General features: G+C 37.8%; 1 protein-coding gene across 3 annotated transcripts in view; it reads left to right on the top strand.

Annotated features, from left to right (window-relative positions):
- Positions 1-13,720, top strand: part of ATRN (attractin) — a 178,433-nt gene that overhangs the window by 73,584 nt on the left and 91,129 nt on the right. For all 3 annotated transcript variants that reach the window (XM_031656597.1, XM_031656599.1, XM_031656598.1), the window contains exons 7-11: positions 4,258-4,348; positions 5,530-5,773; positions 7,154-7,337; positions 8,086-8,240; positions 10,475-10,559. In XM_031656597.1, the coding sequence (XP_031512457.1) occupies positions 4,258-4,348; positions 5,530-5,773; positions 7,154-7,337; positions 8,086-8,240; positions 10,475-10,559 (759 nt within the window). The remainder of the gene's footprint in view (positions 1-4,257; positions 4,349-5,529; positions 5,774-7,153; positions 7,338-8,085; positions 8,241-10,474; positions 10,560-13,720) is intronic.

Here is a 13,720-nt window from a genome sequence, read left to right as displayed (position 1 = left end):
CATTTTGTTACCCAATGGTCCTCTTGTGAAATAAGTGGTCTTGGTCCCCTGGATTAAGATTGGCAGTTGAAACTTTATTACCAAATTTCTTTCTCTTGAGCAGAAGAGAGTTTTTTTTTTTTCTTAAGTTTAAAAAAATAATAATAAATCGATCAGCGGTCAACCAAATAAGCAAAATAACATCACCGAATCCAATAAATGTGAAAGCAGACTCATGGAACACCAAGTGTGACCTGACCTCTTACATACCCCACGGAAACCACACTGGGGGAGATTCTGATAATTCTCAGTGATAGCCCAAAATCTAGAAGGGAGCAAACTGAGTGAGCATTACTGTTTTTGACTGTAACTAAAGAGTAGGAGACATAGTTGCTGGGGAGCATCAGGTGAAAAGGGGAGAAATTGACCAAGTGGCTGATTCCCTACCCAGAACTCAGGGCTTCTATTATAATTAGAATATGATCTGAGCACTGTGGTAGATCACAAACAAAATTTCAGAGGAGAGGAGAGGAGAGTCTGGGTATTTTATTCTAACTGGCTGCACACCCTCTCATCTGAGCCCCAACATTTCCTTAGACTTCAGAAGAATAGATAGAACATAAAATACCAGCCCTCACACTAAAGCTATGGAAAGGATGGAAATTCGATAAACTTATCTTAGATACAGTGGGAACAGAATTAAGAAATCACCCACACTTTGCAAATAAAATGTCTGGAGAGCTATGTCTAACCTCAAACAAGATGAAAGAAGTGGCATCATAGCTAGTGCAAATATTCTATGATGAAAAAATAAAGAGGAAGAAAGACTGCAGCCTGTAAAATCTAACAAGAACCCATCATGGAAGAAAAGCAGCTTCAAGGAGTAGAAGGAGATTCCTTCCAACTGCTTCGTGCTGCAGATCAACTTAATGAGAATTTGAATTCAGAAAAACAAGCTAGAAGACAAGAAGATGATAGTAACAGAAGAATTGGGAGGTTGTAGGCCTAAAGAAATACGAATAAATTAGATATAGCAAAAATTAGAATGAAAATTTAATTACTGACAGATTGAGATAATTGTGTAATACATTGGAAAAAAAAAAACAGAAAAGCAAAAACACATGAAGGACAGAAGGTGATCAAATAGAACTGTAATTGCTGTCACTGAAGAAAAGAACCTAGCACACGTAACAGATGGGTTGAAACAGCACAAGGCGTTTCAGAAAAATTCTATAGTTTCTCAATGACAAAACCTGATTTGATCAAGTTATTGAACTTTTTGTGCTTGGAGTGTATCCAAGAAAAATAAAGTCATTGAACTTTTGGGATAAAGGACAAATTATTATTTGGGAAGCCTCAGGTAGTTTTGTGCCGTCTGCTGGCTGGGGTCATGTCTAGTCTTCACAGAGCCTTTGCCTTGGTCTTTAGGTGGCCCAATTGGGTTTCCAGTCTGTTATGGAGTTTGAAACCTGTACCCTGTGGTACATGATGGTCATTGGCTTGCCACCCATCCTAGAGGGGTCGAGGGAGGTGCTGTCACTCTATGGAAGACATCTTTTTCTGAATTCCTGAGTCTGTCTTTGTTATCTTGGATTCAGTTCCCAGAAGGAGCATTTATCTGGTACTTGGAATTTATGTTTTATTGCATCAGTATTATTGTTCTTGTCTTATTTTTTTTTCTCAGTGTTAAGAGATGATTAACATGTTGTTTAAGTGTCTTTTGGCAGTTCACCTTAGCCAGATTTTGGGGACCTGTCAGCACCTAAGTGTCTCTGACAAGCTCTTGGTCTGACTTGTTGACAGAAGAGGAACAAAATACATTAAGAGACAGATTGGGCACTCTCTGTGCCGTTTGACAGAAATGTGGAGACCTGTTTCTGTGCTTCCTCTGTTTCTTTCCTTTCTTTTAAACTTACAGAAATAAGCCTCTGGCTTGAACGTAAGGTCTATATGTGTAGTTGGAAGCTATATGAGTCCTCGGGAATCACCTTTCATAGTCAGAATTCCACAGAAGCTTTGCAGTGGTATGCAGTCCATTTTATAAAAACATATTCCTGGATGGATTTATTTCTATTTGAAGTAAAATACAATATCATGTCATAAAAAAATAGAGGTTGCGGGTAGGCAGAGAAGAAGAGAGAATGAGAATGATTCACACTTCTTCAGGCTTCCAGGCAGAAAAGCACACCATGAAAAAAGAGGGAAATAAGCTGACCACAGACTTCTCCATAGCAACATTTTCAATACCAGCAGTGTTCAAGGGAGCAACATCTGCAAGGTTCTGGAGGAAAAAAAGGATGGTCCAAGAATAGTATACCCAGCCAAGGTGTCATTCTGCTGTAAACCTGGAAGGTGGATATTCTCAAACAGGAGTGAATTCAGGGAAAGAGTACTATGAGCTCTACTTAAACAAAACAAAACAAAAACCCACTTGACAGTGAAATCCAGAGGAGAATTGAAGAGCTCAAGAAAGAGAGGTTGTGGTAAAGGGACTGTGAGGAGATTGATTCAGCTAAAATTCAGGACTAAGTAACTGTGGAATTACTTTTACTGATTGTAGTGCAAATGTTAAGGACCTGGACATTATAAAAATTTTATAATAAAAATTTGAAGAAGAAATGAGAGGAAATGTGAGTGCTAAGATTTTTCAACTTTTAAAGCAAGAAGTTAGTGAATTCTGTACAAAAATAAATTGCATATAACTTTAAATTCAACCTCTAAATAATTTTTCATGTATTTTTAAGTGTGTAATATTCCAAACATATGTAAAATAGTTGGTGCCAATTTATATGCAATTCATATTTAATAGTTGTCACCATTTGTTATATTTGCTTCAGATCGTGTATAAAATATTTAAGATAAAAAAAGGCTTAGAGAAAATTAACACCAATGGATTCACCACCAGGTTAGAAAATAAAACACTGCTAACACAGTTGAAGTCCCTTGCATGTCCCTCCAAAGTCCCAGAGATAACCTGTATCCTGATTTTGGTATCAGTTGTTCATACTTCCATACGTATGTTATACTTTACATATATGTTATACATTATATATATATGAAAGTATAGTATAATTAATAAATTTTCTGTTTTTAGTCTTTATAGAAACAATGTTTTGCAGTGTGCTATTTCAGCTTAACATTGTTTTGAGATTTATGTTGACATATGTTGCTGGAGTATATTTTTCATTCTGTATACTTATTCTTTATGTTATCTATCTGTGTATATTACCATTTATTTGTTGATTTTCAATGGATGGACATTTATTTGTATTCCTTTTTTGCTATTGTGACAAACTTTCTTATACCTTTGTGCATATATATGATAATGTTTTTCAAAATGTTTTAAGTACTTGGAATATCCAGGTAAACTTTTATAGAAAAGAAATATTTACTTAAGGTATAGCAATATCATTTGTTTCTTTTTGGTTTATTTTTTTCTATTTTATGAAAATAATTAAAATTAACACTTTATTAACATTATCCTCTTATATGCATAGAAAGATGTCTGGAATGATGTTTACTTAATATTAATGATATTTATTTCTAGATCATGGAATGTGGGAACTTTTTAAAAAACTTTTGGCTCTTTATTCTTTGTATTGGTTACATTCTTTATAATGAACATGTATGCTTTTTATAAAAACAGTAGAGTTTTTCTCAAAAGCAAAAACTCAAAAGTGAGTGCTTTAAGATATTGAATGTGATTATTCAATAATGCATGAATAAGTATAAATTGCATGGCAGGATTATAAATTATTTTCTTTTTGGCATTTTTGTATTTTAAGGTCTTTATATTCATAGTACAGGTGAAATGCTATAATGGTATTCTGGCTTTTGAAAATGTATTTTTAGTCAATTATATAAAGAAAAGGAAAGATTAGTAATTTTCTTTTACTTATCATTCCTTTTTTGGTACCTATCTTCAGTTTCTCATGATTAAATAAAAGTTATTGTAATAAAATTTTGAGTCCCTTGAGTACAGTGCAACCTTTAAATGATTTAGACTGTTTATAGAAGAGGTTTTCAGGAAGTGCTAGAACCTTCCAGTAGGTTTCTGTTCCTTTCTTTTCCCAGGATTTCATAGTCCAGCTCCTTTTCCCGAGTTATCACTTGTCCAGTGGGCCCAGGTGTCAGGTTTATTTGTGAAGGTGACAGGTGCCCCCCTATATCCATGGTAGATTTAGTGAGCATCTCCAAAGTGGATTATATCACAAATAAAATAGTATAAGATGTTCTGTCTTATTAGTTGGGTGAAAATATGATCTGTTTGTTTTATAGGTATGACCTTGCTTCTAGGGAGTGGCTTCCACTAAACCGTTCTGTGAACAATGTGGTTGTTAGATATGGTCATTCTTTGGCATTATACAAGGTAAAGTATTTCCACTCTGTGCTAACCAAGAAACTAAGTTTTCCTCAGTTACTTCATGTATTACATAGTTGAAAAGCTACCTCAGTTTTGGTTTTTAATTGGAGACAACTTTTTGTTTGGGGGCATTATAAAATTGCCTAAGTTATAAGTAGAAATTAAAATGGAAACTTTTTTAACTCAAGAGATTCTAATGGTTTCAAACTGTAATGGGGTATTATAATTATGGCACTAAATGGTTAAAGATGTAGATTAAAAAGTGTAAATTAGCTTTTATTCTCATAAGCAAGTTAGCCAAGAATAGCTACATTGTAATGTGGCTGAATAAACATTTTCATTTCCTCATTTTTGTAGATAGATGGTAGAATGAGGCAACTTTATTTTTCCAAGTCCTTTTAGACTGTAAAAGATTCATGTGAGGAAGTCCAAGAAAACTGGTGAAGTATTAGAGATGTAAAATATGATTAGTTTTATTTCCCTTTTTCCTTTTTTTATCCTTTTCCTAGTAATTCACTGAAAGGTGCCTTTACTAACCCTTAAAATTTTTTTAATTTATTTTTTATTGAGGTAAAATATACATATATAATGGTACCATCTTTACCATTTTTAAGTGTACAGTTTGGTGGTAATAAATACATTTACATTCTTTTTTTCCTTCTTCATTCTCCCCCGCCAGCCTGCCAGCCTCTGGTAACCACCAATCTATTCTCCATCTTCATGAGATCCACTTTTTTAGCTCCCACATATGATTAATAATGTGATATTTGTCTCTCTGTGCTTGGCTTATTTTACTTAACATAATGACCTCCAGTTCAATCCATGTTGCTACAGAATGACTGGATGTCATTCTTTTTAACGGCTGAATAATGCTCCATTGTGTATATATACACCACATTTTCTTTATCTAATTATCCATTGATAGACACTTACATTGATTCCATGTTTTGCTATTATGAATTGCGCTACAGTTAACATAGGAGTGCAGATATCTCTTAGGTATGTTCATTTCCATTCTTTTGGATATATACCCAATATTGAAATTGTTGGATCATAGGGTAGTTCTATTTTTAGTTTCTTTACTAACCTTTTTTAAGCTGAAAGTAATATTGAGCTTTTGTTCTTCTCTGTTCTCAGATTTAATCTTTTCAGTGTTTTTTAAAATTTTGTTTGCATTTTTTTCCTAGGATAAAATTTACATGTATGGAGGAAAAATTGATTCAACTGGGAATGTGACCAATGAGTTGAGAGTTTTTCACATTCATAATGAGTCATGGGTATTGTTGACTCCTAAGGCAAAGGAGCAGTATGCAGTGGTTGGGCACTCCTCACACATTGTTACGCTGAAGAATGGCCGAGTGGTCATGCTGGTCATCTTTGGTCACTGCCCTCTCTATGGATATATAAGTAATGTGCAGGAATATGATTTGGGTAGGTATATTTTTTCTAGTAGATGCCTTTTGAACATCAGATTCAAAACCTCTAAGCTTATTATTTTGACTGTTTAGAAAGGTTCAACCTCATATTGATTCAGTACTTTATCTTGAAACATAGTTAACACTGGGCCCGGGCGTGGTAACTCATGCCTGTAATCCCAGCACTTTGGGAGGCTGAGGTGGGCGGATCACCTAAGGTCAGGAGTTCAAGACCAGCCTGGCACCAACATGGTGAAACCCCGTCTGTACTAAAAATACAAAATTTAGCCCAGCATGGTGGCAGGCACCTATAATCCCAGCTACTCAGGAGGATGAGGCAGGAGAATCGCTTGAACCCGGGAAGTGGAGGTTGCAGTGAGCCAAGATTGCACCACTGCACTCCAGCCTTAGGGAGAGAGTGAGCCTCTGTCTCAAAACAAACAAACAAACAAACAAAAACCAATATAGTTAACATTGATGTATTACCAGTGAAATACAGATTATTGATACTCCTATGTAGTATGTGTTTTTTACTGTCAGTTTGGTAAGGAGCCAAAGATGACCCAAAGTACTCTGGGTATTTAAAATAAATAAAAAGAAAATGGTTCAAAACAACAAATATTGAAGAAAAAAAGTATTTGCCTAGCCTTTTAGAGATTGGTTTAGCAGAGTATGATTTACCCTTAATATAAAATATTTCCTTTGGTTAAATTTCATTGTATCTGTTGTTGTGCAGTAGGAATACCAGGTATAATTAACATTTTCTGAAAAGTAGGCCTATAAAATATATCTGTATATTGGTCACCAAAGGTTATAGGGAATTAAATGTTCATTTGAGTGGAATCTGATCTTTTTATTTTATGTATTGAGACAAGACCTCACTCTCTCACACAGGCTGGAGTGCAGTGGCACAATCATAGCTCACTGCAGCCTTGATGCCCTGTCCTCAAGTGATCCTCCCACCTTAGCCTCCCTAGTAGCTGGGACTACAGGTGCGTGCCACCACTCCTGGCTAATTTTTTAATTTTAGTAGAGATGGGATCTTACTATGTTGCCCAGGCTGGCCAACATAGCAGGCTTCAAGTGATCCTCCCACCTTAGCCTCCCAAAGTGCTGGGATTATACATGTGAGCCACTTCGCCTGGCCCTGAGTGTTTTAAATTTAGTTAATTCTTTTCTTACATGGCATATTAGAACATCAGAACATAGAACAGACTGGAATTAGGCCACATGGCTTTGTTACAAGTTTAGGTGACTTTCTTTAAAATATAAAGATAAAAAAGTATATGTATCAGGTCTCCTGAAATCCCTTCTCATGCCCTAAGCACTTTGGACATTTTCAGTAGTAGAGAGGAGGAGCCTGCCATGCTTGCCTTTAACTGTTTTTCCTTTCCAGATAAGAACACGTGGAGTATATTACACACCCAGGGTGCCCTTGTGCAAGGGGGTTACGGCCATAGCAGTGTTTATGACCACAGGACCAGGGCCCTGTATGTTCATGGTGGCTACAAGGCTTTCAGTGCCAATAAGTACCGGCTTGCAGATGATCTCTACCGATATCATGTGGATACCCAGATGTGGTGGGTACTTTTTCTTGAGCTTTCACTTTAAGGTGTAAATTCTGTAGAGGCAGTTGTTGAGAAAATATTGTGCTATCTTTTTGTTTTTATGCCTGGCAGTTAATTCTGTTCAGCATTGTATATAGAGAAATTGGGAAATAAACAGAGGGTAATAAAGTAGCTAGTATTTGTTTTGTTGCATTATTCTGTAATTCTGTAGTAGGTTGGTTAGAAAATGCTTAGGGTTTTTTTTAACAAATATAAAGCAAATTTGAGTTATGAAATAATATAATTATAAAGCGATGGTTTCTCTTCTTTTTCCTCACCTACTTGATACCCTGCTATGGATACTGTTTTATATTCTGTCATAAAAATTATCATTTTGAGTAGCTGTGGAATACTCCATTTTGTGGGTATGCTGAGACTGTGCAGGTGAAAGTTTTGGTTTCCTTCTAGTTTTTATGTTATTAAGAAACCATTATGCATTAAGCTTCTGTCAATATTTCACATGATTTCTGCCCAGAAACTAGAATTATATAGCTACAGAGTATGAAGAGTTTAAGGTTCTTAATATTTGCCAAAATTCTTACAGGTCTTTAAAATTATATATATTTATTGTTGAAAAAGTTACTTATATGTAGGGAAAAATCTGGAAGGATTTGTACCTTTGAGTCTGAGGTTAATAAAGTGGTTGTGCTTGCATTAGCAGATACATAAATATTCTTTAAAAACTAACCTTGTATTTATTATTTCTAAATAAACTCAAAAGGACCATTCTTAAGGACAGCCGATTTTTCCGTTACTTGCACACAGCTGTGATAGTGAGTGGAACCATGCTAGTATTTGGAGGAAACACACACAATGACACATCTATGAGCCATGGTGCCAAATGCTTCTCTTCAGATTTCATGGCCTATGACATTGGTAAGTTTCCCAAAACCATTTTAGCTTCGGCATCTTTTTGTCTATAAGCAACATTTAAAAGGAGACTGAAAATATTGCCAGTTAAAAATGGTCAGGCCTGGCTAACCCGGTGAAACCCCGTCTCTACTAAAAAATACAAAAAACTTGCCGGGCGAGGTGGCGGGCGCCTGTAGTCCCAGCTACTCGGGAGGCTGAGGCAGGAGAATGGCGTAAACTTGGGAGGCGGAGCTTGCAGTGAGCCGAGATGAGATCCGGCCACTGCACTCCAGCCTGGGCGACAAAGCGAGACTCCGTCTCAAAAAAAAAAAAAAAAGGTCAGGCCATTTGAAAGAGGTCCAAATGGTATTTTTTATATTCCTTTGACTAATGTTACATATCTGATAAAAATTATTTCTACATTAAATTCTTTTTGAAATAACTCCTGTTAATTGCTTGAATGCTAATTTTTGAGGCTGAATTAAGGTGTCTAGTCTCTCCTTTGTAATGTTATGCCTACCTGGTAATGTTACATAGTTGCAACCACCAGCATTGTGTTAAAATTGGTTCACTTATTAGCTTTATCTCATTCCCTAGAAAACTGGTTTCTGACATGGTCTTGGTGTAGCAATATACTAGACCGGAAGAGGGCAGTATTTGTTCATGCAAAGCAAATGCATACTGGATGATTTCTTTCATAAAAATCATCAGATGTTCATTTTAAACCATTATTTTTTTGCTTGTGGTAAAATACACATAAAATTTACCATCCTAACTATATTTAAATGTCTAGTTTAGTGATATTAAACACATTCATAATGTTATAAATCCATCACTGCCGTCCATCTTCAGAACTTTTCTTCATCTTGTAAGACTGAAGCTCTATACCCATTAAACAATAATGTCCCATTTCTTCCTCCCCACAATGCCTGGCAACCACTATTCTACAGTCTGTCTCTGTGATTTTGACTATTCCAAGTTAGACATTTGTTTTTAACAGACATTTGTGTGCCAGCCACTCAGTTTGTACATTGAGAAGATCAGATGAATAACTTAAAGCCCTTAGCCTCAAAGTGGAAGAGGTAGAGAAATGAACAGACAATAGAATTGCACTTCAGGGTATTTCTGGCTGAAAAGAATGTATGAGAGCACCTCTGAGTACCCTTTAAGTCATGGAGGGTAAGAGTGATGATAAACAGGGAACACTTTCTTGAAGAGGGGCCATCCCCTCTGGATCCTTGGGGACACTAGGTGTCAAGTAGGTGAAGTTAGGCAGCACTCGCCGGTCAGAGGAAACCCACTTTGCAGAGACACAGAGATAGAAAAGACCGGCACATATTTAGGGCTCAGAGAGTGAGACACTGAGTGTGAGGTTGGCATGGTATAGCAGCACCAGTTGGTATTAGATCCAGAAGAGATGTTGCTAGTATGGGTCACAACAGAGGAAAATTAATCAATCTAGGGCATCTAGGAAAGGACTATTAAAAATTAGATAACATTTAAATTTTTTGAAATTTCGTTTTCCACCTGTATTTTTCCATTTTATTTACTAAATTTGGGCAAATCAATATAGAAAAGAGTGGAAAATAGTTATGAAACCCATATGTTTTGCTGATACAAGCTTTGTAGAATGTAAAGTTTACTTGCTTTAAAAAACATTCTTGGCCGGGCGTGGTGGCTCACGTCTGTAATCCCAGCACTTTGGGAGGCCAAGGTGGGCAGATCACGAGGTCGGGAGATTGAGACCATCCTGGCTAACACGGTGAAACCCCGTCTCTACTAAAAATACAAAAAATTTGCCAGGCATGGTGGCAGGCACCTGTAGTCCCAGCTATTTGGGAGGCTGAGGCAGGAGAATGGCGTGAACCTGGGAGGTGGAGCTTGCAGTGAGCCGAGATCACACAACTGCATTCCAGCCTGGGCAACAGAGCAAGACTCTGTCTAAAAAAATAAATAAATAAAAAATAAACAACAACAACATTCTAGTGGATCAAACTGATAGGCAATCGGGTGAGTGATCCATGTGTCATGGGTTTTGGGTGCGTTTGCTAGTCAGAATTGCGGTGTGATCCCGCCTTTCTTCCATGCCTCGTTGCTCTGCTGCTGCTGCATTTTAACCCAGAAATGATGTAACTGAGAAAATTGAGAGGCATGTTTTATGAGGTTCTCTTTGTTGTAGTATTCTTCCCAAAGAAAATGTCAGGTCCTATTGATTAGAAATGGTAGTCCCTTTTAAAATATATTTTTCTTTCTCCTAGCCTGTGACCGCTGGTCAGTGCTTCCCAGACCTGATCTCCACCATGATGTCAACAGATTTGGCCATTCAGCAGTCTTACACAACAGGTACTTGGAGAAGTATTGCTCCTTTTCTTTTGTGTTTAAAATGAAAATAAAGGGCAGGGCACAGTGGCTCACGCCTGTAATTCCAACACTTTGGGAGGCCGAGGCGAGTAGGAATACGAGATCAGGAGATCGAGACCGTCCTGGCCAACATGGTTAAACCCTATCTTTACTAAAAATACAAAAATTAGCTGGGCTTGGTAGTACGTGTCTGTAATCCCCCCTACTTGGGAGGCTGAGGCAGGAGATCACTTGAACCAGGAATCCTGAGGCAGAAGAATCGCTTGAACCAGGGAGTCAGAGGTTCCAGTGAGACGAGATCACACCACAGCACTCTAGCCTGGCAACAGGGCAAGACTACATCTCAAAAAAAAAAAAAGAAAAGAAAAAAGAAAAGTAAAGTGGAATTGGACTTAACATATTATTCACAAGATTCCCTCATCCCAGTAGTTTTTTTACAGGATTATGTGGGTATAAATATTCTGATTGATGTTTAAAATATTTGATGTGGAGGTGAATTACGTTGAATGCCATGTTTGTTGATCTGGTTTTGTTAGCACGCAAGAGCACGCTTTTTGGTGTGGTCTGAGTGCCTGGGCAACAAAAGTTACGTGCATGTCCTTGTCTTATGTCCTTTGTTATCATTTGTGGTACTCAAGTTTCTAGTAGTTGTATCTGAATTGTAAGGAGTTTGGAAAAGGGGAGAGAGGGCACTTCAGATGGGGGATAAGATAGGAGAACAGAGGTGGGGAGATTGTGAAGCTTAATATAGATCAAGTCTGTAAGCTCTGGATAATCAGAAGTCTGCAGTTCATTGCATTGTATTGCTCAAAAATGCCTGGCCCAAACTACCAGAGCTCTTAAAAAAATCGGCCCTTGGAGAAGTCTCAGTCAAATAAGGGAGATTCAGAGTGGCCACTCTACTTGCTCCTTACAGTGTGCTTTAGAGATTTTTAAGAAGTTAAACAGCCTAATCATGTTATTAATTTTTCTCATTCAGTTTCTGCTGTTATTACTGCTGTTTGCTTTCCCTTTTAAAATTCTAAGCCATATAAATCCTAAGGATGTTTAAGTGTTAGAATGCCTGTATCATGTTAGAATTCCTTTGGCTTTTGAAATTTCTGTTGTAATGATGAAAGACAGATGAGGAATGTAATTTAACTTAGATTAGGAAAGATGAGAGGCCAGGCACGGTGGCTCATGCCTGTAATCCCAGCACTTTGGGAGGCCAAGGAGGGCAGATCACTGGAGCCCAGGAGTTCAAGACCACCCTAGCAACAGCATGGCAAAACCCCTGTCTCTACTAAAAATACAAAAAAATTAGCCAGGCATGGTGGCAGGTGCCTGTAGTCCCAACTACTCGGGAGGCTGAGGCAGGAGAATCACTTGAACCCAGGAGGTGGAGATTGCAGTGAGCCGAGATTATGCCACTGCATTCCAGCCTGCGTGACAGCAAGACTGTCTCAAAAAAAAAAAAAAGGAAAGGTGAGAAAGTGACATATTTTGGAGATGTTGTGAAGGAATAGTTGACACAATTTAGGAACTAGCTACTAGGAAAAGGTGCTATCTTTTATAAGGTAATTATTTAGTTTTTTAGCAATGTGTATGGTTTTACTGTGAGAACATTTGACAGAGACTAAAATGGAAGGATTTCTGGCCACCTTGCTAATTTGATGTGTTATTATAAATCATAATCTGGGATTTCCTCAGTACAGAAGACCCTTAAACCTTTCTAGCAAGTGCCTCTTGAGATTTTCATCTGGAATGCAGTGGGACCATTTTGTCATTATGCCTGCGGGAGCCTGGCCTCAACTGTCTTCGTTTGTGTTCCTAGTTCTCCTAGCACAGGATTTGGCACGTAATAGACATTTGCTAAATTGCAGGTATTAGTACAGTAATAACTAGCAAACAAATGAATCTTTTATAAAACATTCTTAGGTTTTATTCAAACTCAGAGTAAGTTGAGACTTTACCATAAAATATAATTTAACCATGAGTCAAAATTGGGAATACCTTGCCTGAGTTGTAATTTTTTTTTTAATGTGATTCCAGTGGTATGTTTGAACCCTGATATGTAAGTATCTGTGTGTTAAGATACGATTGGGTAGGTGGCAGGGGACCCTGAGGGAGGCCAGCTACTAAAAGGCCATAGTTTTGGTTTAATTTTATGAAATAATTTACTGAAAAAGAAACTTTGATTCACATCATTTCTTCATGCTTTAAGTGAGTCAACAGCATTGAGTGAGCTGTGCCTTCCTTAGTTGTCATTGAGGTTTTGAGGGAGGCAGGAAGGAGGAGGAGAGATAGCTGTGACGCACTAGGGTGGCAGGAGATGCAACTGTGCCTCTCAGTTGCCTGCTCCATGTGTCTCTGAGGGACTCTCCCTAACTTTGCAGAGCCCCTGTGCAACCAGATGGATTCACAATTGCTGAGAACACCAACTGTACTGGGAAAAGGAGGTTGCTTATTTGGTTTAAGCAACAAATTAACTAGTTGAATCTAGCCTGCTTAATGTGGTACTGAGTAAGCCGATAGCAAGGTTAAAAATGAAACCTGGCGGGCACGGTGGCTCAAGCTTGTAATCCCGGCACTTTGGGAGGCCGAGACGGGCGGATCATGAGGTCAGGAGATTGAGACCATCCTGGCTAACACGATGAAACCCCGTCTCTACTAAAAATACAAAAAAATTAGCCGGGCGTGGTGGCAGGCACCTGTAGTCCCAGCTTCTCGGGAATCTGAGGCAGGAGAATGGTGTGAACCCAGGAGGCGAAGCTTGCAGTGAGCCGAGATCATGCCGCGAGCCTGTTATCCCAGCAGTTTGGGAGGCCAAGGCCAGAGGATCGCTTGAGCCCAGGAGTTTGAGGCTGCAGTGAGCTGTGATGGCGCCACTGCACTCCAGCCTGGGTGACAGAGTGAGACCCTAACTCAAAAAATATATATTTCAGATTGCAATTTATTTTCATTATTCACAACTCTATAAAGTAACTATACACACTGAATTCTTGAATATTGAATTTTTTCTGCTGGGGAAATACAGGGTTATGTTTCTGTAAGCCTCTGATGACAACATTTTCATCAACCAGTCAGCATACGTAACTTTCTTTTTTGTGTGTTTCTATTTAAAAACATCTTATTTAATATATATTCTTGATTTATTAACATTG

This window comes from Papio anubis, chromosome 16 (assembly GCF_008728515.1).
Source record: "Papio anubis isolate 15944 chromosome 16, Panubis1.0, whole genome shotgun sequence".
NCBI classification, from domain to species: Eukaryota; Metazoa; Chordata; class Mammalia; order Primates; family Cercopithecidae; genus Papio; species Papio anubis.
Note: the sequence above shows the minus strand (reverse complement) of the source record. Positions and strands in the feature narration are given on the sequence as shown.